The sequence below is a fragment of the Somniosus microcephalus genome, chromosome 22 (assembly GCF_052327205.1).
Source record: "Somniosus microcephalus isolate GS21.2 chromosome 22, FLI_Smic_1.0, whole genome shotgun sequence".
NCBI classification, from domain to species: Eukaryota; Metazoa; Chordata; class Chondrichthyes; order Squaliformes; family Somniosidae; genus Somniosus; species Somniosus microcephalus.
In genome coordinates, this window is record NC_141008.1 from 53,120,834 (window position 1) to 53,148,168 (window position 27,335).

General features: G+C 45.7%; 1 protein-coding gene across 4 annotated transcripts in view; it reads right to left on the reverse strand.

Moving 5' to 3' along the window:
- Window positions 1-27,335, reverse strand: part of dph1 (diphthamide biosynthesis 1) — a 583,177-nt gene that overhangs the window by 106,719 nt on the left and 449,123 nt on the right. For all 4 annotated transcript variants that reach the window (XM_085964755.1, XM_085964756.1, XM_085964754.1 and 1 more), the window contains one exon: window positions 5,305-5,461. In XM_085964755.1, the coding sequence (XP_085820881.1) occupies window positions 5,305-5,461 (157 nt within the window). The remainder of the gene's footprint in view (window positions 1-5,304; window positions 5,462-27,335) is intronic.

Below are 27,335 nucleotides of genomic sequence, written 5' to 3' on the forward strand. Positions count from 1 at the left end.
ACTGCAGGGCCTTGCAAGACGGGTTATTCAATTACACAATATAAGTGTGTACACTACCGGTGACAGATCCCGTGCTTTTTCTCATTGGGTTTTATAAATGAATCACACAGCACAGAAGGAGGCCATTCGGCCCATCATGCCTGTGCCGGCTCTCTGAAAGAGCTGTTCAATTAGTCCCCACTCCCCTCCTTGCTCTTTCCCCACAGCCCTGCAAATGGCAGAGTTATCTGACAGGAAAGAATGGGGGAATCATAGAAAAAAGACCAGTTGGGCCGGATGGCCTGTTTTTGTGCTGTAGACTTGATGTAAAATGTGCCCTGTTCTGAAAGAAAGACTTGCATTTACAGAGCGCCTTTCAGGAGCTCAGGACGTCCCAAAGCACTTTACAGCCAATGACGTATGGATGGGCAGGTTAGATGGACGAGGTGTTCTCGTGCCCGAAATACATCACTACGTCAGCCAGAGGGGCAACCAACTCCCTGGGCCCCTCCGATGCCACTCCTGCTCCTCTGGCTAAAGGGGGAGTTGATCGCCCCATATACGTTCCCGTCTCCCCGTGGGCAAAAAATCCCTCGCTGTCACTCAGCACCTCTTCTCTAGTTACTGACTCTCCCAGTTATCTGTGAGGGTCCTGGTTGAAACAACTCTCGATCCTGCTCCTGGCGGGGGGGGGCGGAACACACAAGTCTGTAGTGTGCCTACAACTCAGCACCGATTGGCACTGTCACGCTTCTAAGGGTGGGGTTATTGGGACAGAGCAGAGGACACTTTACACTGCAACAACCCATCCTGTAGCTGATCTGGGAGTGACTGACATTGAGTTTGAGTTCCACACTAGGAGTATGAGCTATAATCTAAGCTGACACCAAAGCAGTACAGAGGGAGTATTGCATTCCCAGAGGGGCTGTCTTTCGGATGAGACGTTACATCGGGGCCCCTTCTACCTGTTGAGTTGGATGTCCAATTCTGGGCACCACACTTTAGGAAGGATGTGAAGGCTTTGGAGAGGGTACAGAGGAGATTTACTAGAATGGTTCCAGAGATGAAGGATTACGGTTACGTGGAGAGATTGGAGAAGCTGGGGTTGTTTCCTTAGAGCAGAGAAAGCCAACAGGAGATTTGATAGAGGTGTTTAAAATCATGAAGGGTTTAGTAAATTAAAAGAAACTGTTTCCAGTGACTGAACGGTCAATAACGAGAGGGCACAGGTTTAAGGTGATTGGCAAAAGAATTAGAGGCAACATGAGGAAAATCTTTTTTTTAATTCATTCATGGGATGTGGGCGTCGCTGGCAAGGCCAGCAATTTATTACCCATCCCTAATTGCCCTTGAGAAGGTGGTGGTGAGCCGCCTTCTTGAACCGCTGCAGTCCGTGTGGTGAAGGTACTCCCGCAGTGTTGTCAGGGATGGAGTTCCAGGATTTTGACTCAGCGATGATGAAGGATCGGTGATATACTTCTAAGTCAGGATGATGTGTGACTTGAGGGGAACTTGGAGGTGGTGGTGTTCCCATGCACCTGCTGCCCTTGTCCTTCTAGGCGGACGAGGGTTTGGGAGGTGCTGCCGACGAAGCCTTGGCGAGTTGCTGCGTTGCATCTTGTAGATGGTACACACTGCAGCCACGGTACGCTGGTGGTGGAGGGAGTGAATGTTTAAGGTGGTGGATACGCAATGAGTGGTTAGGATTTGGAATGCACTGCCTGATCGGGTGGTGGACACAGATTCAATACTAGCCTTCAAAAGGGAATTGGATAAATACTTGAAGGAGAAAAAATTGCAGGGATATGGGGAAAGAGCTGGGGAGTGGGACTAACTGGATTGCTCTTCAAAAGAGCCGGCACAAACTCGATGGGCTGAATGGCTTCCTTCTGTGCTGTACTATTCTATGATTCTATAAAGATTCCATGGCGGTATTCCAAGAGCATCGACTTCTCAATACCCGAGCCAATATTCCTCCCTCACAAGGTTACCAAACACAAATTAACTAATCGTTCATCTCAATGGTTCGTCCTTTGGCTCGGTGTCTGATGACATTCCTGTGAAGTGTCTTGGGGCCTTTCACTACGTTAAAAGCACAATATAAATGCAAGTTGTTGTTATTGTTGTTTGTGGGATCTTGGTGTACACAATACGGTTGCCACATTTGCCTCCGTAACAACATATCGCGGCACTTCACAGCACGTGAAGTTTTCCTGAAATATTTCTGACATAAAGCACCGTATAAAGTTTCCCTTTGCTTTCAAAAGTTGGTAAAAGTTCCATTCCCCAGAATTACGAACATACGAACAATGATGGACTGGAAAAGACCCTCTGGTCCATCCAGCCTGTCCCACATAGCTATTAGTACCTTGGGTATCAGGATATATACTCTCCCCACTCCAGCTGCAAGCTGGGGTTGTTGCCTTAGAGCAGAGGCGAAAGACCAGATACAAAACCCCAGACCAATGTGGGGGGGGTGGGGGGGCGAAAAAAATCTGGGACTTCCTCTCTGCCTCCCCCCCGCCCCACCATGGCGATCGAAACTAGCCCAGGAGATCACTTAGGCCCTGATTATTCTATACAGTATCTACCTTTTGTAAGAGGTGATCGCTACCATCACCACCATCAACAACAACAACTTGTATTTATATAGCGCCTTTAACTTGATAAAATGTCCCAAGGCGCTTCACAGGAGCGTTATCAAACAAAATTTGACACCGAACCACATAAAGAGATATTAGAACAGGTGACCAAAAGCTTTGTCAAAGAGGTCGGTTTTAAGGAGCATCTTAAAGGAGGAGAGAGAGGCGGAGAGGTTGAGGGAGGGAATTCCAGAACTTAGGGTCTAGCCAGCTGAAGGCACGGCTGCCAATGGTGGAGCAATTAAAATAGGGGATGCACAAGAGGCCAGAATTGGAGGAGTGCAGAAATCTCGGAGGGTTGCAGGTAATGTTCCCTTTAGGCTGCGCGACTACACAGTGGTCTGGAAGACGCGCAACCAGTTCACGGCTTTTGAATGGAAAAACCGTACATGAGCGGAAATTTGAATGGGCCGTGCACTCAAAAAAAAATGAAAGGGAACATTGGTTGCAGGGCAGGAGGAAGTTACGGAGATAGGGAGGGGTGAAAACAAGGATGCAAATTTTAAAATTGAGGCTTTGCTGGACCGGGAGCCAATGTAGGTCAGCGAGCACAGGGGTGATGGGTGAACAGGACTTGGTGCAAGTTAGGATACGGGAAGCAGAGTTTTGAATGAGCTTAAGTTTATGGTGGGTGGAAGATTGGAGCCTGGCCAGGAGAGCACTGGAATAGTCAAGTTTGGAGGGAACAAAGGCACCATCACTCTGATAAATCACAGATGGGGGGGAAAAAAAACTAGACCTTTATAAGGCTACATCTCAAAACACTACAGATACAACAGATGCTGCAGATGGTTTAGAGTGTCTCCTGGTGTTTAACCCTAAAGGCAAAACCTGCAGGACTTTATATACTGGCAACAGTACAAAGACATACTGAGAGAGGAAAGATCTCCTTCGTGCTGACTGACCTTTTTCTGAGATCAGTTGTAGTGTGGTACAGACTGCAAATCTGCGACATGTGTGAAAAACCATTATCTGAAAGACGAGACACATTAACGACCCAACTATCACAGGACTATTAACAAACTCATCCCTTCCTTTTTCTCCACCACTCCCCCCTCTTTTTTTAAAAGCTCTCACGCGGAAAAGCACGATCCCGAGTCACATATATTTTTTTTTGTACAGAGAATTTGGCAGGTGTACTTAGAACAGGCATGCTGACAGCTGCCTGCCTCTGCCAAGACTCAAGCTGACAGCCAGAGAGGTGTGAAGCTAGTAAAGGATCCCGGCTGTTCCGACACGAATCTGAGAAACTCCTAAAATAAGACTCTTTGCGCGCTCCGCATGGTCCAATGGGCCGGGGGGGAACGAGTCGCTCCGAAGGATCGATTGGACTGGTGAGGTCCCTATTCACGTCTCCCCGCACGGAGAGTTCCTGATCTCATACTGGTTGCTGGGGGCCAAGTGGGAGGGAATGGAAGAAAAAGGGAAAATGAGTTACATGCTCTCCCCCACCCCCCTGGCCTGGCCCCAACACCAGTTACAAGTGGCAAGGCCTGTGAGCTGGGGAGCAATGCTGGAGATCAAGCACAGAGAATAAAGAACACAGAAAACTGTCCTAACATGCTTTATGAGGACTGCACATTTGGACTTCCTAAAGCAATTATAGAATCAATTCTGAAAGCTATTCAATTGCCATTGAGGAAATGGCCTCCTTTCTACTTTTTAATCACTTCTCAGTGAAACACGAACAATGATTTTCTATTTTACAATTTCTAGCTTGCCATTTAATTTTAATAGAAGACTGTTTGAAAGCTGGATTGTGTCACATGGGCAGTAACTCATGGTTAACCTGATGTTGCTGAAGGCACAGGTGTTGCCACTCCTGAGGTCTGGGTACAGAACGTCTCAACGTTTAACTGTCTCCAGGAATACTGGATATATATATTGGATCTCAAAGACCGACAGAAATCTAGTTTCCTGCATCCATCGATGATCACTGAGGCAGATTGTTGGCCGAAATGGATCGAAAAGTTGTTCCTTGTACTAAGCCGAGGGTTTGTTGGCAACACGTTGGGATGTCCTGTAACTGCTCTTCGGAACATAGGAACAGAAGTTGGCCATTCAGCCCCTCGAGGCTGTTCTGCCATTCAATGAGATCGTGGCTGATCATCTTAACTCCATCCTCTTCTCCTTCTTAGGCAGTCCCTTGGAACCGAGGATGACTTAACCATTCACCCACTCCATCCACCCGCCTTGGCTCCATATCCTTGTCTAGCAGAAATCTATCAATCTCAGGTTTAAAATTATTAACTGAGCTAGCATCTACTGCTTTTAGTGGGAGAGAGTTCCACACTTATACCACTCTTTGTGTGAAGAAATGTTTCCTAACCACTCTCCTGAACAGCCTGGCTCTGTCCCCTTGTCCTAGATTCCCATCAGCGGAAAAGATTCTCTCTATCCACCCTATCAATTCCTTTGAAAATCCTAAAAACCTCAATCAAAATGTCTATATTCCAGGGAATACAAGCCGAGTTTATGTAATCCCTCCTTATAATTTAACCCTTGGAACCCAGTGCCCAACTAGATACCAATGGACAAACTCAACACGCTTATTATATTCGAGCAGCTTTGGAAAGACCCGGCGATCAAAGGATGGTTCAGTGAGCATCTTAACCTCTACACGACCAGGCTAATGGCTTCTATTACACAGTTCAAACCTCAGCCGTTGCAGAGCCCTTCGTACCTCCATGATCTTGGGGGATCCTTGCCGCCCAAGTGTTCCGAGAATCAGGCCCCACACCTTTGCCTTTGCAGCTGTTGCTATGGCATCCTTCCTGATTGCCTGCATCGCCTCATGATCGTAGTACTCACGGGAGAGGACTTTGCTGTAGGGATCGTACCTGCAACATCAGAGAACACATGTCAATGAGAAAGTGAAAGAGGCAAAGAATCCACTTCAATGGCCTGGTCCTTGAGCTTTCAATCATACACTACCCCCATTCTCCATTCCTTATATTATATCTAAAAGAAATAACTTGCATTTATATAGCACCTTTCACGATCTCAGGACATCCCAAAGCACTTTACAGGCAATGAAGTACTTTTGAAGTGTCGTCACTATCGTAATGTAGGAAATGTAGCATCCAATTTGCACATAGCAAGCTCCCACAAACTTAATGACCAAATAATCTGTTTTAGTAATGTTGGTTGAGGGATAAATATTGGCCAGGACACTGGGGAGAAGTCCCTTGCTCTTCTTCAACTAGTGCCTGAGAGGGCAGACGGGGCCTTGGTTTAACATCTCTTCCAAAAGACAGCACCTCCGACAGTGCAGCATTCCCTCATTACTTACCCGGTCTGGCCTATATGTGACTCCAGTCCCACACCAACGTGGTTGACTCTTAACTGTCCTCTGTTGTGGCCTAGCAAGCTAACTCAGTTGTACCAAAACCGCCACCACCTTCTAAGCACAATCGCATCCTGAGAATGAATTTTAGAAAAACCCTGTATTGGGTTGAGAGGACTGGTGGAATGATTTCCCGTCCCGCGAGGTTATGCGCCCGAATTCCACTCGGAGCAGATCAATGGGAAAGCCACGAAGTGCAGGAAAATCCTGCTCTGTGATAAGAGAGTTGGGAATGTGTTACACGCAGCATTAGTGGATTCCTCAGAGAGATTGCAACAACAACAACTTGCATTTATATAGCGCCTTTATCGTAGCAAAACGTCCCAAGCCGCTTCACAGGTGCGTTATCGAAAATTTTTGACACCGAGCCACGTAAGGAGTAATTAGGACAGGAAACCAAAAGCTTGGTCAAAGAGGTAGGTTTTAAGGAGCGTCCTAAAGGAGAAGATCGAGCGGTTGAGAGGCGGAGAGGTTTAGGGAGGGGGTTCCAGAGCTTAGGGCCTAGGCAGCTGAAGGCACGGCCACAAGTGGAGGAGCGATTAAAATCGGGGATGCGCATGAGGTCAGAATTGGAGGAGTGCAGAGATTTTGTAGCGTTGTAGGGCTGGAGGAGGTTACAGAGATAAGGAGGGGCGAGGCCATGGAGGTATTTGAAAAGAAGGATGAGAATTTTAAAATTGAGGAGTTGCCGGACCGGGAGCCAATGTAGGTCAGGGTGATGGGTGAACGAGACTTGGTGTGAGTCACGGTACAGGCAGCAGAGCTCAAGTTTACGGAGCGTGCAAGGTGGGAGACCGGCCAGGAGAGGCTGTAATCCGATCGAGGGGGTGTGACAAACCGTTGAGACAGAAGCTCGAGCGGTTTATAACCATCAGCTGCCTCCTCAGATGGAGCTTGCTGTGCAGCTGCGGGGATCTTTTCTTCTGGCCCTCTTCTCTTAGCCAGTTGTGGTGACGCCCAGCAGATGCTGCTGGTTAATGCCTGAGTCCCACCGATACATGGGACACCCACACTGAACGATTAACTCAATCTCTGCAGATTTATCCACTTACAATTCACAGCTGATTACTAGTAAACAATACGGTTAGTACTTATGGGGATGTGACAACATATACAGGAGAGTTACAGCTCCATGATACACACTATTGCTGCTTGTCAGACGTGGCTCAGTGGTACTGAGAGAGCGCTGCACTGTCGGAGGTGCGGTCTTTCGGATGAGACGTTAAACCGAGGCCCGTCTGCTCTCTCAGGTGGATGTAAAAGATCCCACAGGGTAATATTCTGAAGAAGAGTAGGGGGGAGTTCTCCCCAGTGTCCTGGCCAATATTTATCCCACAACCAACATCAGTAAAAAAAAAAATGATCTGGTCATTTATTTCATTGCTGTTTGTGAGATCTTGCTATGCACAAATTTCTGCCACCTTTCCTACAACAGAGACAACACTTCAAAAAGCACTTAATGAAAGATTAATCTCCTAGACACTGCTGCGAGCAACCCGGGAGAAAATATCGTAGGGGCATAAACAAAAATTGTGTGCTTTTCCTCATTTAAAAAAAACTATTTTGTGTATTCGTTATAAAAAGATTGATGAGGGAAAACAAGCCTGTTTGACCTGGTTGGAGTTGGGTGGTCATGTGATAAAACCTCCAGGAATACGTCCAGAGTTGGCAATCGTAAAACACACACACACTGCAAAGAGAGAAGTGCTGGGACATTAATTCCCAGCTGACCACTTCCAGTTGACGGCGATGATAACAGTGTAGATAACATCCAGTGTCCAATTATTATCCACCCACTATTATCTCATCCAGCTACTTACATTGATAGGAATACCAGAGGTAATGGTACGGGAGCGGGATGAGAAGCTGTTGCAGGTGATTCTCTGGCTACGACTAGATAGATAAGAATGGAACCAGGTGAGTGCAGTCCCACTCAGCTGGATGCCGGAGGAGAGACGTTGGAGGAGGATGGAGTGGTCAAACGTGTCAAAGGCTGCAGACAGGTCGAGAAGGACGAGGAGGGATAGTTTATATTTTTCACAGTCACAAAGGATGTCATTTGTGCGTAAGGGGCAGGACTGAGCTAATGGCCCAGAAATTCGGGTCGGGGGCTTCCCGCGGGGGTAAGCCCCCGACCTGCACTTACCTTGCGCGCCGGCAGTTGAGCTGTAGGGCCCCGTGGAATTCCGCTCCGGGGCCTGGTCCAGCTGCCGGCACGCTGTGCTTGTGTGTCCCAGGGGCGTAGTTAGTGCGATGCGTCCCCTGGGATCATGTGAGCCATGGGCAGCCAATCAGAGGAGGGAAAAGCCCATTCATAAGATTGACAGGAAGACCTGTCAAAACGTATAAATACTACGGCCCCAAAATAGCAGTAAACCTTCAAATAACTATTTTTTTTAAATTACACTTTTTAAATAAACTATAAATTACATTAAATAACTATTTTAAACAATAATTTAACTCTTTGGAAAAAATAATTTTATATTCTAACGGTGCTAAAAATAAACTTGCTTTAAAGTATTTATAAAAATAATAAACCTGTGGAAAAAATGTTTTAATTTTAATTAATTGACCACTTACCTTGTAAAAAACAGGCCTTACGCCTGCTTTTTACATTTCTAAATCCGGCAGGCTTACGATCCCTGGAAAACCTGCAAAAAAAACCTAAGTTCAAAGCGCATGCGCAGCCTCTCCTGCGCGTGCGTTCGACCTCTGAACCTCTTCGTTCAGAGGATCGGAAGATGCCAGTTTCCCGCGCATGCGCAGTGCATGCAGAAAACCGGCACTTCCATTCGACCTACGGGTGAGTACCCCGTGCGTACTCACCCGTGGAGACCCGAATTTCTGGGCCATTAACCCTGTAGAAAGAAATTAATTTAATTTAAAAAATCAACAAATCCTCCGCCCAGATTTTGGAAACAAAACAGAAATATTCCTCTCTCTGCCCCAACCCCCCGCCCCACTATCCCAACTCACATGAAGAGTGGCCAAAGACTGGATGACAGCTGGACTCCATCGAACTGTTGGCAAGAATCAGTAGGAGGCGAAGAATGTTTTAACAAAGTAAAAATCAATGCCTTTTTAAAAAATATTTTGCTAAATGGCCAAAGAAACATGATGTTTACACCTGTCAAGACTGCCCTGCCTCATTAAGCAGAAAGTACCACTTCAGTAATAGGCCCAATGCATTAAAATTAGTGATCAGTGAGAGCTGGGCAGATTCCTCTAGAGGATGCATATCCTGTCTTTCCATTTCATGCTCGCAATTTTGATACCACTAAAAGCTATTAATGGGTTGTTAATAGGTCTTCAGGACACAGCCTCTCGCTCAGTCTCTCTCTCTCTCTCTATTTGTCTCCCTCTATCTCAATCTGCCCCGCTTTCACATTTTGACTCATCGTCTCTCTTTTCTTTCTCTCTCTCTCTCTCCTCAGTCTCTATTTCTCTCTCTCACCTTACCTCAGTCTCTCCCTCTCTCCCAGTCTCTCTTTGTCTGTCATTCAGTCTCTCTCTGCCACTGTTTCAATCGCCCCCTCTTTCACGCTATGTCTCTCAGTCTCTGTATTTCTTTCTCTGTCTCTATTTCTCTCTCTTTAGCTCAGTCTCTCCGTCTCTCCCAGTCTCTCTTTGTCTGTTCCTTGCTCCAAGTCTTTCCCTCTCTCCGACTCTCTATTTTCCTCTCTTTCCCTATCTCCCAGTTTCTCTATTTCTATGTGTGTTTCTCTCCCTCCCTCTCAGCTGTAGCTCAGTGGGCAGCACTCTCGCCTCTGAGTCAGAAGATTGTGAGTTCGAGCCCCACTCCAGAGACTTGAGCACAAAATCCAGGCTGACACTCCAGTGCAGTGCTGAGGGAGTGCTGCACTGTCAGAGATGCAGTCTTTCGGATGAGACGTTAAACTGAGGCCCCGTCTGCTCTCTCAGGCGGATGTAAAAGATCCCATGTCACTATTTCGAAGAAAAGCAGCAGAGTTCTCCAAGGTGTCCGAGCCTGGATTTATCCCTCATCCAACATTGGCATGGACCTGCTGGGCCGAATGGCCTGTTTCTCCCTCTATCTCAGTCACCCACTCTCGCATGTAATCCTGTTGATTTTCATTTCACCAATTCTGTCCTGTTTTGAACTGGTGCTAACATCAGAAAATCCGGCACGGGCCAGGCGTCAGACCCAGCATTTCCCGCTGTGTGGCTCAGCACCACAGCATCTGGTGACTGCCAGCTCTCCTTACTCTTCCTAGAATCATAGAATAGGACAGCACAAAAGGAAGCCATTCGACCCATCGAGTCTGTGCCGGCTCTTTCAAAAAACAATCCAGTTATTCCCATTCCCCCGCTCTTTCCCCATAGCCCTGCAATTTTTTCTCCTTCAAGTATTTATCCAATTCCCTTTTGAATCTGTATCCACCACCCTATCAGGCAGTGCATTCCAAATCCTAACCACTCGTTGCGTAAAAAAGTTTTTCCTCATGTCGCCCCTGGTTCTTTTGCCAATCACCTGAAATCTGTGCCTCCGTTCAGTCCGTAAGGGTGACCCCGAGCTTCTGGTCGCCTGTCATTTTAATTCACCGCCCCATTCCCACTCGGACCTCACTGTCCTCGGCCTCTTGCATTGTTCCACAGAAGCTCACCGTAAACTCGAGGAACAGCACCGCATCTTCCGATTAGGCACTTTACAGCCTTCCGGACTCAATGTCGAGTTCAACAATTTCAGATCATAAGCTCGGCCCCTATTACATTTTTACTTATATTTTTTATCCACATCTTTGTTTTGGCCTTTCCAACCCCCCCCCTTTCTTTTTTTTTCTCTCTCCCACATGGCAGCTGTCTCCCATTCTGCCAGCGCATTTCACACCTAATCGAGAGCCGTCTTTTGTCTCCACTAATCCTATCACCATCTCGTCTCGTTTTGAATACCTCTTAATGTCTCTTCTCTTTTGTTCTCTCCCAGCCTGGCCTCTTAATCTATTTCATTTCCTGTGCTTCTTTAGTCTTGACAAAGGATTTTCACCCGAAACGTTGACTCTATTTTCTCTCCACGGATGTTGCCTGGCCTGCTGAGTTTTTCCAGCATTTTCTGTTGTTATTTTGAAATCTGTGCCCTCTGGTTATCGACCCTTCAGCCATTGGAAACAGTTTCTCTTTATTTACTTTATCTAAACCCTTCATGATTCATCACTGTAGACGTTACTTTAACATTTGGAAGACCTGCTGAAATGGGTTCGGGAGCCATGGACAGTATTCGTGATTCCACTGGAATGAGTCCCCCTCATAGTATTTGCTCCCAGGGTGCCTCAGGTGGTTGAACCACAAAAGCAGGCCATTCGACCCATCAAATCTATGCCAGCTCTTTGCTAGAGCAATCCAAAACTATTCCCACCGCCCTGCATTTTCCTCTGCTTCAAACATTTATCCAATTTTCCCTTAAAGGATGCAATAGTCTCTGCACAACTAGTTCCTGTGGCAATGCAATAGATCTAAAAAAAAGTCTGTTTAAAGAAAGTTTTTTTCTAACCTCTCTCAACCAGAGGAAATAGTCACTCCCTATTCACTCTACCAAAACACTTCAGAATTTTAAACACCCTTAAAAAAAATCTCCCGTTAGTCTTACTTAGCAGTGAAAATATATTCAATACCTCAAGTCCCTCGTCATAAGCCTAGTTTCCATCCCTGGAATTATCCTGGTGCATCTACGCAGCTTGCTCTCTATGGCTTTAATATACTTTCTATAATGGAGCACTCAAGACTGCTCACCATACTCTAACTGTGGCTTAAAGTAGCTTGAAAGCATAGACCAAGGTACAAAGGAAGGTCAGTGAGTGTGTACATTTCTCTCGCAATACCATTTGGGATTATACAGCAATTCGAATGAATATACACTTACCCTTTAACAATGCGATGCATTAGGTACAATGTACTGTGCTTTGTTGTAACGCGCTGAAATGTGGCTGTGCTGTATTGTATCGGACTGCGTGGTGTTGTATTGGAGGGATGTCCAAGCTTTTGTCCTTGTGCACTCCGTGGTTTGTGCTCTGTTACATTGCGTTGCACTGTGCTCTGTTACACTGTGCTGTGCTCTGTTACACCGTGCTGTGCTCTGTTACACCGTGCTGTGCTCTGTTACACCGTGCTGTGCTCTGTTACACCGTGCTGTGCTCTGTTACACCGTGCTGTGCTGTCAGCTGTGGCTCAGTTGGTAGCACCCTTGCCTTGGAGTCAGAAGGTCGTGTGTTCAAGTCCCACTCCAGAGACTCGAGCACAAAAATCTAGGGTGACACTCCAGTGCGGTGCTGAGGGAGTGCTGCACTGTCAGAGGTGCCGTCTTTCGGATGAGTCATTAAACCAAGGGCCCGTCTGCTCTCTCAGGTGGACGTAAAAGATCCTGTGGCACTATTTCGAAGAAAAGCAGGGGAGTTCTCCCCGGTGTCCTGGGCCAGTATTTATCCCTCAATCAACATCACTAAAAACAGAATATCTGGTCATTATCACATTGCTGTTTGTGGGAGCTTGCTGTGCATAAATTGGCTGCCGTGTTTCCTATATTACAACAGTACTTTTTTTGTGTGGTTGGCATGGCCCTCGACCGTGTCCGTTCCATTTCCCGCACTTCTGCTCTCACCCTTTCTCCCTCCCAGAACCACGATAGGGTTCCCCTTGTCCTCACCTTTCACCCCACCAGCCTCCACATTCAACGGATCATCCTCTGCCATTTTCACCACCTCCAGCGTGATCCCACCACCAAACGCATCTTCCCCTCCCCTTTCAGCATTCCGAAGGGACCGCTCCCTCTGCAACACCTTGGTCCACTCCCCAATCACCCCCAACAGCCCCTCCCCTCCTCACGGCACCTTCCCATGCAAGCACAGGAGATGCAACACCTGCCCTTTTACCTCTTCCCTTCCCACTGTCCAGGGCCCCAAACACCTCCTCCAGGTGAAACAGCAATTTACTTGTACTTCTTGCAATTTAGTATACTGTAGTCGCTGCTCATGATGCGGTCTCCTCTACATTGGGGAGACCAAACACAGATTGGGCGACTGCTTTGCGGAATACCTCCGTTCAGTCCGTAAGGGTGGCCCCAAGCTTCCAGTCGCTTGTCGCTTTAATTCTCCGCTCCACTCCCACTCTCACCTCTCTGTCCTCGGCCTCTTACACTGTTCCAATGAAGCTCAACGTAAGCTCGAGGAACAGCACCTCATCTTTCGATTAGGCACCTTACAGCCTTCTGGAATCAACATTGAGTTCAACAATTTCAGACTATAACCCCTGCCCCCATTTTTTCACATAGCAGCTGTTGATGATTCTGCCATCCCCATTTGCAACATTTAATCTCTCCTGCCTTCCACCCTAGCACAGGCCGTCCCTTTTGTTCTTCCTCCCCTCCCCCTTTCCCTGCCTCTGCACCTGCTTAAAACCTGTTACATCTCTAACTTTTTCCAGTTCTGATGAAGGGTCACAGACCTGAAACGTTGGCCCAGAAATTCGGGTCCCAACGCTGAGTACGCACAGGGTACTCACGCGTAGGCCCAATGAAAGTGCCAGTTTCGTGCATGCATTGCGCATGCGCGGGAAACCAGCACTTCCATTCCCCTGAAAGAAGGGGTTGACAGGTCGAACGCGTGCGCCGGAGAGGCACGCCTGCGCATCGAACTTACGTTTTTTTTGCAGGTTTCTCCGGGAGGGTAAGTCTCCAGCAGTTACACTTTTAAAAAACAGGCGCAAGGCCTGCTTTTAACAAGGTAAGTGGTGAATTAATTAAAATGAAAACATTTTTTCCACAGGTTTATTATTTTTAAATACTTTAAAGAAAGGTAAGTTTATTTTTAGCCCCGTTAGAAAATGTAATTAATTTTTTCAAAAATTTAAATTGTTTAAAATAGTTATTTCATGTAATTTATAGTTATTTTAAAAAAGTGATTAAAAAAAAAATTATTTGAAGTTTTAGTGATGTTTTGGGGCTTATAGTATTTATAGGTTTGACAGCTCTTCCTGTCAAACTTATGAATGAAGCATTCCCTGCTACCATTGGCTCTCCATGGCCCACGTGATCCCAGGGGACGCATCGAACTAACTGCGCCCCTGGGATACGCAAGCACTGCGCGCTGGCAGTTGGAGGAGGCCCAGGATCGGAATCCCACGCGGGCCCACAGCTCAACGGCCGGCGCGCTAGGTAAGTGCAGGTCGGGGGCTTGCACCCGCGGGAAGCCCCCGACCCAAATTTCTGGGCCGTTAACTCTGTTTCTCTCTCCACGGATGCTACCTGGCCTGCTGAGTGTTTTCAGCACTTTCTGTTACTTCAATAGTACTTCATTGGCTGTAAAGCGCTTTGGGACATCCTGAGGTTGAGAAAGCCGCTATAGAAATACAAGTCTTTCATTTATTGCACTGTGCTTTGCTCTGTTGTACTGTAATAGCTCTCAGTGAATATCAGCAACTACTGCAGCCCCTCTGCCTCTGATTAATATTTAAACACAGATGACTCTGAAGCTAGCTTCATCTGTCCTGATGCATCTGGTGAGTAACAGCAATTCCGTCAGTGACAACGCTGAGCTTGGATGGAAAATTAATCTTCCAGGCAAAGGTCTTCCAGGAAGTCATGAGGCTGCGGATTCACTTGCTGAGCAACAACTCGCGATTATACAGTGGGCCTTGCGCAACAGAAACGTTCGGAGCTCTTAACGAGGTGGAGAAAGGTGGAGAAGCAAAACAAGAAGGTGGAAAAGGTGGAAGACCATAGACGTGGTCCGCAGGGCAGGCTTTTAGGAGGCGGTTGAAGGCAGGAAGGAAGGCAGCAAAGCAAAGTGCTTTTAGCGGAGATTTCGAGAGGTCTGAATGAAGAGCGGGAAAGGTACAATTGGGTAACTGTGAGACCAGCACTAACTGGACTAACACTAACTGGATTGGGTAACTGTGAGACCAACACTAACTGGACTAACACTAACTGGATTGGGTCTTCTGGGCCTTGCCACCCCCGGAAGACCAGGTGCTCACTCTGTTGACCTCCGACGTAAGGGGTGTTCTACGCGGAGTGAACACACGAAAGGCTGCTGGACCGGATAGCATCCCTGGACGGGTACTCAAGGAATGTGCTGATCAGCTGGCTGATGTCTTCACCGCCATCTTCAATCTGTCATTGGCCCAGGCAGTAGTCCCTACATGCTTCAAGACTGCTACCATTATTCCTGTGCCAAAACAAACGGCTGTGACGTGCCTGAACGACTATCGACCTGTCGCACTCACACCCATCATAATGAAGTGTTTCGAGAGACTGGTCCTGGCTCACATCAAAGCCAGTGTTCCCGCCTCTCTTGACCAACACCAGTTTGCCTATCGTGCAAACAGATCAATGGAGGATGCAATCACAACTGCTCTACACTCTGCACTGAATCACTTAGACGGTAAAGAGACCTACATCAGAATGCTGTTCATAGACTACAGCTCAGCATTCAACACTATTGTCCCCAACAAGCTGCCCACCAAACTCCACACTCTTGGCCTGAACACTTCCCTCTGCAACTGGACCCTGGACTTCCTAACAAACAGACCCCAGTCTGTCAAATTAGGTAACCACACCTCCCCCTCCCCTGACCCTGAACACGGGGGCCCCACAAGGATGTGTGCTGAGCCCCCTCCTCTACTCCCTCTTCACCCACGACTGTGTGGCTGTTCATGGTTCCAACACCATCATCAACATTGCGGATGATACCACAGTAGTAGGCCAGATCACCAACAACGATGAGTCAGCCTACAGGGAGGAGGTCCAGCATCTCGTGAAGTGGTGCGCCGATAACAACCTGGCCCTTAACATCAAGAAAACCAAAGAAATCATTGTGGACTTCAGGAAGTCTAAAGGCGGAAGTCACACCCCCATCCACAACAATGCGGCTGTGGTGGAAAGGGTGGACAGCTTTAAGTTCCTCGGTGTCCACATCACGGAAGACCTCTCCTGGTCCCTCAATACCTCCTCTCTGGTGAAGAAGGCCCAGCAGCGCCTATATTTCCTAAGGAGGCTGAAGGGATGTAACCTGTCACCCCTGATCCTCTCTAACTTTTACCGCTGCACAATAGAGAGCATCCTGACGAACTGTATCACAGTATGGTATGGCAGCTGTAGCTACTATGACCGGAAAGCCCTGCAGCGGGTAGTCAAAACTGCCCAACGCATTACCGGCACCCGGCTATCGACCATAGAGCACATATACCAGAAACGCTGTTTACGGAGGTCACGGACCATCATCAAAGACCCTACCCACCCCAGCCACAGTCTGTTCGCCCTCCTGCCATCTGGGAGACGCTACAGATGCATTCGCACCCGTATGACCAGATTTAGGAACAGCTTCTTTCCCAGGGCTGTCATCCTACTGAACTCCACAAATAAACTCTAAAGCCTGCACATCTGCCAATGCACTTTATTATGGTTATGTTTATGTTAATGTATTACAAGCCAAATGTATGTTGAATGTTTAAATCTAAACATTCTAAATGTTTAGTGTCTTAATCTAAATGTACACTCTCGGGAGCCGCAAGCCTACATTTCGTTGTACTGCACTTGTGCACTAACAATGACAATAAAGTTGATTATGATTATGATAACTGTGAGACCAGCACTAACTGGACTAATACTGTACTAACTGGATTGGGTAACTGTGAGACTAGCACTAACTGGACTAACACTAAATGGATTGGGTAACTGTGAGACTAGCACTAACTGGACTAACACTAACTGGATTGGGTAACTGTGAGACTAGCACTAACTGGACTAATACTAATTGGATTGGGTAACTGTGAGACTAGCACTAACTGGACTAACACTAACTGGATTGGGTAACTGTGAGACTAGCACTAACTGGACTAACACTAACTGGATTGGGTAACTGTGAGACTAGCACTAACTGGACTAATACTAACTGGATTGGGTAACTGTGAGACTAGCACTAACTGGACTAATACTAACTGGATTGGGTAACTGTGAGACCAGCACTAACTAGACTAACACTAACTGGATTGGGTAACTGTGAGACTAGCACTAACTGGACTAACACTAAATGGATTGGGTAACTGTGAGACTAGCACTAACTGGACTAACACTAACTGGATTGGGTAACTGTGAGACTAGCACTAACTGGACTAATACTAACTGGATTGGGTAACTGTGAGACTAGCACTAACTGGACTAATACTAACTGGATTGGGTAACTGTGAGACTAGCACTAACTGGACTAACACTAACTGGATTGGGTAACTGTGAGACTAGCACTAACTGGACTAATACTAACTGGATTGGGTAACTGTGAGACCAGCACTAACTAGACTAACACTAACTGGATTGGGTAACTGTGAGACGAACACTAACTGGACTAACACTAACTGGATTGGGTAACTGTGAGACTAGCACTAACAGGACTAATACTAACTGGACTGGGTAACTGTGAGACTAGCACTAACTGGACTAACACTAACTGGATTGGGTAACTGTGAGACCAGCACTAACTGGACTAACACTAACTGGATTGGATAACTGTGAGACTAGCACTAACTGGACTAACACTAACTGGATTGGGTAACTGTGAGACTAGCACTAACTGGACTAATACTAACTGGATTGGGTAACTGTGAGACTAGCACTAACTGGACTAACACTAACTGGATTGGGTAACTGTGAGACTAGCACTAACTGGACTAATACTAACTGGATTGGGTAACTGTGAGACCAGCACTAACTAGACTAACACTAACTGGATTGGGTAACTGTGAGACGAACACTAACTGGACTAACACTAACTGGATTGGGTAACTGTGAGACTAGCACTAACAGGACTAATACTAACTGGACTGGGTAACTGTGAGACTAGCACTAACTGGACTAACACTAACTGGATTGGGTAACTGTGAGACTAGCACTAACTGGACTAACACTAATTGGATTGGGTAACTGTGAGACTAGCACTAACTGGACTAACACTAACTGGATTGGGTAACTGTGAGACCAGCACTAACTGGACTAATACTAACTGGATTGGGTAACTGTGAGACCAGCACTAACTGGACTAACACTAACTGGATTGGGTAACTGTGAGACTAGCACTAACTGGACTAACACTAACTGGATTGGGTAACTGTGAGACTAGCACTAACTGGACTAATACTAACTGGATTGGGTAACTGTGAGACTAGCACTAACTGGACTAACACTAACTGGATTGGGTAACTGTGAGACTAGCACTAACTGGACTAACACTAATTGGATTGGGTAACTGTGAGACTAGCACTAACTGGACTAACACTAACTGGATTGGGTAACTGTGAGACTAGCACTAACTGGACTAATACTAACTGGATTGGGTAACTGTGAGACTAGCACTAACTGGACTAATACTAACTGGATTGGGTAACTGTGAGACTAGCACTAACTGGACTAACACTAAATGGACTGGGTAACTGTGAGACTAGCACTAACTGGACTAATACTAACTGGATTGGGTAACTGTGAGACCAGCACTAACTAGACTAACACTAACTGGATTGGGTAACTGTGAGACTAGCACTAACAGGACTAATACTAATTGGATTGGGTAACTGTGAGACTAGCACTAACTGGTCTAATACTGACTAGATTAGGTAACTGTGAGTCTAGCACTAACTGGACTAACACTAACTGGATTGGGTAACTGTGAGACTAGCACTAACTGGACTAATACTAACTGGATTGGGTAACTGTGAGACCAGCACTAACTAGACTAACACTAACTGGATTGGGTAACTGTGAGACGAACACTAACTGGACTAACACTAACTGGATTGGGTAACTGTGAGACTAGCACTAACAGGACTAATACTAACTGGACTGGGTAACTGTGAGACTAGCACTAACTGGACTAACACTAACTGGATTGGGTAACTGTGAGACTAGCACTAACTGGACTAACACTAATTGGATTGGATAACTGTGAGACTAGCACTAACTGGACTAACACTAACTGGATTGGGTAACTGTGAGACCAGCACTAACTGGACTAATACTAACTGGATTGGGTAACTGTGAGACCAGCACTAACTGGACTAACACTAACTGGATTGGGTAACTGTGAGACTAGCACTAACTGGACTAACACTAACTGGATTGGGTAACTGTGAGACTAGCACTAACTGGACTAATACTAACTGGATTGGGTAACTGTGAGACTAGCACTAACTGGACTAACACTAACTGGATTGGGTAACTGTGAGACTAGCACTAACTGGACTAACACTAACTGGATTGGGTAACTGTGAGACTAGCACTAACTGGACTAATACTAACTGGATTGGGTAACTGTGAGACTAGCACTAACTGGACTAACACTAACTGGATTGGGTAACTGTGAGACTAGCACTAACTGGACTAACACTAACTGGATTGGGTAACTGAGAGACCAGCACTAACTGGACTAATACTAACTGGATTGGGTAACTGTGAGACTAGCACTAACTGGACTAACACTAACTGGATTGGGTAACTGTGAGACTAGCACTAACTGGACTAACACTAACTGGATTGGGTAACTGTGAGACTAGCACTAACTGGACTAACACTAACTAGATTGGGTAACTGTGAGACTAGCACTAACTGGACTAACACTAACTGGATTGGGTAACTGTGAGGCTAGCACTAACTGGACTAACACTGACTGGATTGGGTAACTGTGACTAGCACTAACTGGACTAACACTGACTGGACTGAGGAACTGAGAGACCAGCACTAACTGGACTAACACTAAATGGATTGGGTAACTGTGAGACTAGCACTAACTGGACTAACACTGACTGGATTGGGTAACTGTGAGACTAGCACTAACTGGACTAACACTAACTGGATTGGGTAACTGTGAGACTAACACTAACTGGACTAACACTAACTGGATTGGGTAACTGTGAGACTAGCACTAACTGGACTAACACTAACTAGATTGGGTAACTGTGAGACTAGCACTAACTGGACTAATACTAACTGGATTGGGTAACTGTGAGACTAGCACTAACTGGACTAGCACTAACTGGATTGGGTAACTGTGAGACTAGCACTAACTGGACTAACACTAACTGGATTGGGTAACTGTGAGACTAACACTAACTGGACTAACACTAACTGGATTGGGTAACTGTGAGACTAGCACTAACTGGATTGGGTAACTGTGACTAGCACTAGCTGGACTAACACTGACTGGACTGAGGAACTGAGAGACCCGAGGAATTATTAAACGCACAGCTGCATAGATCTCACAATCTTTTTCTTGTGTACTTATGAAGCAAGATAATAAAACTCTAAACACATCTGAATGTAGCTGCCACACACATTAAACTTCTTCCCCCTTTGATGGAAACAAAGAGCATTTAAGGAACTCTCATCACAATAAAATATTAACACTGAAGGGAGTAATTAAAACACCAGTAAAATGATGAAGAGCTGATGTTCCTTTTTTCCTAATTAACTCTCAACAAATGGCTTTTCAGTGGCAAAACTAATTTACTTTGAAGTATAAAAGCGTAATTTCTCTTTGATTTGTATAATTTACCACAAAAAAAAAACAATTCAGAGTCACTGAGAGGGACGGGCTGTGGCTCATCCCTTCCCTTGTAACCTTTGAGCTCGCCCCATGACCGTTTGCTGCCAACCCACGTGACTCTGACCTCAGTGTAGGTTCAATAAAGTTGAACCATCGTACAATTATTTTAGAAGTTGGCGGGGGGTGGGGGGTTTGAAGAGGGCTTTCAGCAAATTCATCATGAAAGGTTCTTATTTACAGAAGTAGTGGAGGAGCTTGAGTAAGTTACCTCAGTGCGGATAGCCTAATGGAACAAAATGCAGACATGCAACACCATCAAATTCAGTGATGAGGCTACAATTACCACTTGCAGATCTCCCGCGTGGCATTGCTCACAGTGAGTCCGATGATGCGGCGTTTTCTAAGGACACAAGTGTTGCGCCAAGTAACGCACAATGTATTATTCTGCTGCTAAGGTGAATCTGAGTCACTTTAAGGCCACAAAGTTTAACTGTCCAGTAAACACAGCTCAGGTCAGTCAGAGTTTAATTGTTGCATTGTCAGGAACTAGTCTAGATTGGAAAGGGCTTGTAAATTGCAGGTTTCAGGTCAATGACTAGCTTTTTTTTAAAGGTTGCTTTGAATCTTTCATAAAGTGTAATGTCTGGAGTATGATGGCTGTGATACACAATTTCTTTTTATATATAGTAGCAAATCTTTTGTGTGAGTCAGAGGATATGCTGCTTTACAACAATAGACATGTTACTAGTGAAGTGTGACAGGGAAAGTGTAACAGGAAGTAATTGCAACACTTACAGGAAGTGTGTATTTGTGCTTCATACATTACAACAGTGACTACACTTCAAAAGTCTTCATTGGCTGTAAAGCGGTTTGGGACATCCTGAGGTCGTGAAAGGCGCTATATAAATACAAGTCTTTCTTTAAGTCTTTTATCTGGGTCAAAATACTGAAATTCTCTATCCAACACCATCACCACAAGGACTGCAGCTGTTCACCATCTCAGGGCAATTAGGGATGGGCAATAAATGCAGCCTTGCCAGCATCCCTCACATCCCCAGAACAAATAACAAATATAGTTAGTTAAAAAAACACTTTAGATTGAGTTGAAACTTTTCCCAACTAACTTCTCAACTTACACTGTTACTTTTACATAAGAACATAAGAAATAGGAGCAGGAGTAGGCCAATCGGCCCCTTGAGCCCGCTCCGCCATTCAACAAGATCATGGCTGATCTGATCCTAACCGCCAATCTACTATCACAGAACCATCTCCTGAATCTAACATAATTAGACACACGAAATAGGAGCAGGATCAGGCTACACGGCCCCTGGGCCCGCTCCGCTACCCACAGGGCCATGTCCGACCCGAACCTAGACTCATGTCCAAATTCCTGCCCGCTCCCCGTAACCCTTAATTCCCTTTACTTCTACGAAATTGTCTATTTCTGTTTTAAATTTATGTAATGATGTAGCTTCTACAGCTTTTTGGGGCTGCATATTCCATGGACCTACCACCCTCTGAGTGAAGTAGTTCCTCCTCATCTCAGTTTTGAAAGAGCAGCCCCTTATTCTAAGACTATGCCCCCTAGTTCTAGTTTCACCCATCATCGGGAACATCCTCCCTGCATCCATCCGGTCCAACCCCTTCACAATCTTATATGTTTCAATAAGATCGCCTCTCATTCTTCTGAACTCCAATGAGTAGGGTCCCAATCTACTCAACCTCTCCTCATATGTCCATCCCCTCATCCCCGGGATTAACCGAGTGAACCTTCTTTGTACTGACTCGAGAGCAAGTATGTCTTTTCTTAAGTATGGACACCAAAACTGTATGCAGTATTCCAGATGCGGTCTCGCCAATACCTTGTACAACTGAAGCAATACATCCCTATTTTTATATTCTATCCCCCTAGCAATGAAAGCCAACATTCCATTGGCCTTCTTAATCACTTGCTGCACCTGCATACTAACCTTTTGAGTTTCGTGCACCAGGACCCCCAGATCCCTTTGTACTTCAGTACTTTCCAGTTTCTTGCCATTAAGATAATAGCTTGCTCTACGACTTTTCCTGCCGAAGTGCATAACCTCACACTTTCCAGTATTGTATTCCATCTGCCAAATCTCTGCCCACTTACTTAGCCTGTCTATGTCCCCTTGCAGGTTTTTTATGTCCTCCTCACTCACTACTTTCCCTCCCATCTTAGTATCATCTGCAAACTTTGATATGTTACACTCGGTCCCCTCCTCCAAATCGTTAATATAGATTGTAAAGAGTTGGGGACCCAGCACTGACCCCTGCGGAACACCACTAGTTACTGATTGCCATTCTGAGAATGAACCATTTATCCCAACTCTCTGCCTTCTGTTAGATAGCCAATCCTCTATCCATGCCAGAATATTACCCCCAATCCCGTGATTTTTTATCTTAAGCAATAATCTTTTGTGTGGCACCTTGTCAAATGCCTTTTGGAAGTCTAAATACACTACGTCCACTGGTTCCCCTTTATCCACCCTATATGTTACTTCCTCAAAGAACTCCAGCAAATTTGTCAAACATGACTTCCCCTTCATAAAATCATGCTGACTTTGTCCTATTAAATGATGATTATCCAAATGTCCTGTTACTGTCTCCTTAATAATGGACTCCAAAATTTTACCTACCACAGATGTTAGGCTAACCGGTCTATAGTTTCCAGCCTTCTGTCTACTGCCCTTTTTAAATAAGGGTGTTACATTAGCAGTTTTCCAGTCTGCCAGGACCTTTGCTGAGTCCAGGGAGTTTTGGAAAATTATTACCAATGCATCCACAATCCCTACCGCCACTTCCCTCAAGACCCTAGGATGTAAGCCATCAGGTCCAGGTGATTTATCCGCCTTGAGTCCCATTATTTTACCGAGTACCACTTCCTTAGTGATTTTGATCGTCCCCCCCCATAGCCCCCTGTTTGTCCAGTGTTGGGATATTCTTAGTGTCCTCTACTGTAAAGACTGATACAAAATATTCATTCAGTGTTTTTGCCATCTCCATATTTCCCACCATTAATTTCCCGGTCTCATCCTCTAAGGGACCAACATTTACTTTAGCCACCCTTTTCCTTTTTATATAACTATAAAAACTCTTACTATCTGTTTTTATATTTTTTGCTAATTTACTTTCATAATCTATCTTCTCTTTCTTAATCAATCTTTTTGTTATTTTTTGCTGTCTTTTAAAGTTTTCCCAATCCTCTATCCTCCCACTAGATTTGGCTACCTTATATGCCCTTGTTTTTAGTCGAATACTATCCTTAATTTCTTTACTTAGCCACGGATGGCTGTCTTTTCTTTTACACCCTTTTCTTCTCAGTGGAATATATTTTTTTTGGAAGTTGTAAAATAACTCCTTAAATGTACACCACTGATCATGTATCGTCTTACCCTTTAATCTATTTTCCCAATCCACTCTACTCAATTCCGCTCTCATACCTTCATAGTCTCCTTTATTCAAGCTTAGCACGCTTGTTTGAGATCCAACCTTCTCACCCTCTAATTGAATATGGAATTCAACCATGTTATGGTCACTCATTCCAAGGGGATCGTTTACTAGGACATTTTTAATTAATCCTGTCTCGTTACACAGGACCAGATCTAAGGTTGCTTGCCCCCTGGTTGGTTCAGTTACATACTGCTCAAGAAACCCATCCCTAATACACTCAATGAACTCAGCCTCAAGGCAGCCCTGCCCAATTTGATTTGTCCAATTAATATGATAGTTAAAATCCCCCATAATTATAGATGCTCCCTTATTACAAGCCTCAACTATTTCCTGATTGATACTCCGTCCAACATAGTTGCAACTGTTCGGAGGCCTATAGACTACGCCCACTAGTGTTTTTTTCCCCTTATTATTCCTTACCTCCACCCAAACTGTTTCATTATCCTGATCTTTTGACCCAATATCATTTCTCTGTATTACAGTGATTCCTTCCTTTATTAACATAGCCACCCCACCTCCCCTTCCTTCCTGCCTGTCCTTCCTGATCGTTAAATAACCTGGTATGTTTAATTCCCAGGCATTGTCACCCTGCAGCCATGTTTCTGTAATGGCCACAAGATCATACCCATATGTAGTTATTTGTGCCATTAACTCGTCTATTTTGTTACGAATGCTACGTGCATTCAGATAGAGAACTTTCAAAGATGTTTTGTGACACTTAGTTCCTGCTTTTGCCCTTTTTATTACTTTACCTTTTACTCCATACCTTCTGCCCCTTCCTGACACGCTCTGGTTTTTAATTTCCCCACTGCTACCTAAGTCTATGACCTTCTCTGTTGTCATTTTTATTATTTGCTCTCTAGGAACCTCCCCCCCACTAGTTAGTTTAAAGCCCTCTCTACAGCCCTAGTTATATGATCCGCCAGGACTCTAGTCCCAGCACTGGCCAAGTGAAGCCCGTCCCAACGGAACAGCTCCCTCCTGCCCCAGTACTGGTGCCAGTGTCCCAGGAAGCAAAACCTATTTCTCCCACACCAGTCTTTGAGCCACGCATTTAACTCTCTAATTTTATTTGTCCTAGCCAAATTCGCTCGTGGCTGTTACTTTTCCCAACTAACTTCTCAACTTACACTGTTATTCTCTTGATTACCTTTCTTTTTCTCTCCTTCAATTTATTGTCAACTCCCATCCATCCACCCGCTCCCTTCGATTTTTCTGTCAACGAGATTATTTACTTTGGCCCAGTTTTTGTCACATTACTCAAATCCAAAGTGCCAAGATTTAGGTCACATTCAATTGACGAGACCTAGATAGTGCTGGAAGTCAGAATTCAAACTTGTGCCTGGCTTCATCGGTTGTGCATCGAGATGCAGTTCTTCCACCACTTACTGCGCTTTGTGTCCTCTACCGTTTCATGGCTCGGGATTGGTGCAAACCATGGGGAGGACAACAAAAAGGCTTTTCGGATTAAAAGAACAGAAGAAGGAAGCAAGTTAAAGAGTGAATTTGGTGACATGAACCTCAAGAACATCAACAACTTGCATTTATATAACGCCTTTAACGTAGTAAAACGTCCCAAGGCATAATCAGACAAAGATTGACACCGAGGCACATATTGACCAAAAGCTTAGTCAAAGAGGTAGGTTTTAAGGAGCATCTTAAAGGAGGTGGAGAGGCAGAGGGAGGGAATTCCAGAGCCTAGGGCCCAGGCAGCTGAAGGCACGGCCGCCACTGGTGGAGCGAAGAAAATTGGGGATGCGCAAGAGGCCAGAGTTGTAGGAGCGCAGAGATCTCGGAGGGTTGTAGGGCTGGAGGAGGTTACAGAGATAGGGTGGGGCAAGGACATGGAAAGATTTGAAAACAAGCAAAGTAACAGAGTGGATTTGAGGAGGCAGTTGGGATGAATATAAACTGCCGTGCACTAGAAGAACAACAAGAACTTGCATTTATATAGCACCTTTAACGTAGGAAATTGTCTCGAGGCGCTTCAGAGGAGCATAATCAGACAAAAATTGACACTGAACCAAAGAATGAGACATTAGGACAGGTGACTAGAAGCTTGGTCAAAGTGGTGGGTTTTAAGGAGCGCCTTAAAAGAGGAGAGAGAGAGGTTGATCGGGTTCAGCTATGAGGATCTCCCATTAAGGAAGGCCACACTTGGGCCAGGCGCTGGAGTGCAAGCGGTGCATAAACAACTCTCGCCCAGCAAGGACCAGGCACCTTCGGAAGGGAGGGGAGCGAAACTGGGGAAGGGGAAACAATGGCGAGGATCTACAAGAAATGATCCAGTGCGGCCAGCGAGGAGGGGAGTGCATTGCAGGAAATCGCAGGTAGGCAGGACTGTGCTGAGAGTGCGAGATTGCCGAATCATCCCTACTGTGAAACACAATGTTGGCAACAAGGAAAGTAATTGAATTGCAATTTATTCAGGGTAAAATTAGAATAGGGTGAACCAGAGCTACACACTCAGCAAAACAAGGGGGCTGAGCTACTTTAATTACCATCGAGAAATACATTACAATCAATTCCACGCACATTGTGGTAAACAGGGAAATGAATCATCTGTGCAGCAGGTTTCATTAAGAGAGTGCGAGGTGATTGATTGGGGGATTTGTGTACAGTCTATTTGCAGCAAAGCTTCCCCCCCACCACGCCCCACCTCCGTCCCTCCCCGTTGCTTAGCTGCTGCAATCGAGTGAGCCCCCGCTTGTTACTGCTGCCAATGTAGAACAACGCAAATAGCACGTATCGTCACGGGGTCAGCCATGACTCAGTGGGTAGCACTCTCGCTTCTGAATCAGAAGGCTGTGGGTTCGAGTCCCACTCCAGAGACTTGAGCACAGAAATCTAGGCTGACACTCCAGTGCAGTACTGAGGGGGTGCAGCACTGTCAGAGGTGCCGTTTTTTGGACGAGACATTAAATTGAGGCCCCATCTGCCCTCTCAGGTGAACGCAAAAGATCCCACGTAGAGCAGGAGTGTTCTCCTCGGTGTCCTGTTCAATGTTTATCCCTCAACCAACATCACTAAAAAACAGGTTAACTGATCATCATCAAATTGCTGTATGTGGGATCTTGCTGAGCGCTAATTGTCTGTCGCGTTTCCTACATTACAACAGCAACTATAGCACTTCATGGGCGGCAAAGCGCTTTAGGACGTCCTGAGGTCGTGAAAGGTGGCTATATAAATGCAAATTCTTTATTTTCTCTATCATGTGACCTATCCATGGTCATTAAATTGGGGCATAAGGGGCCGACTGCTTGACAGAACGTAGCACAAGCCACATTTCCGTGAGGAACTGGAGTCCCCCGATCTGCACCAGTTAGCGCCTAGACACATTCACCGAGCGGGAACTAG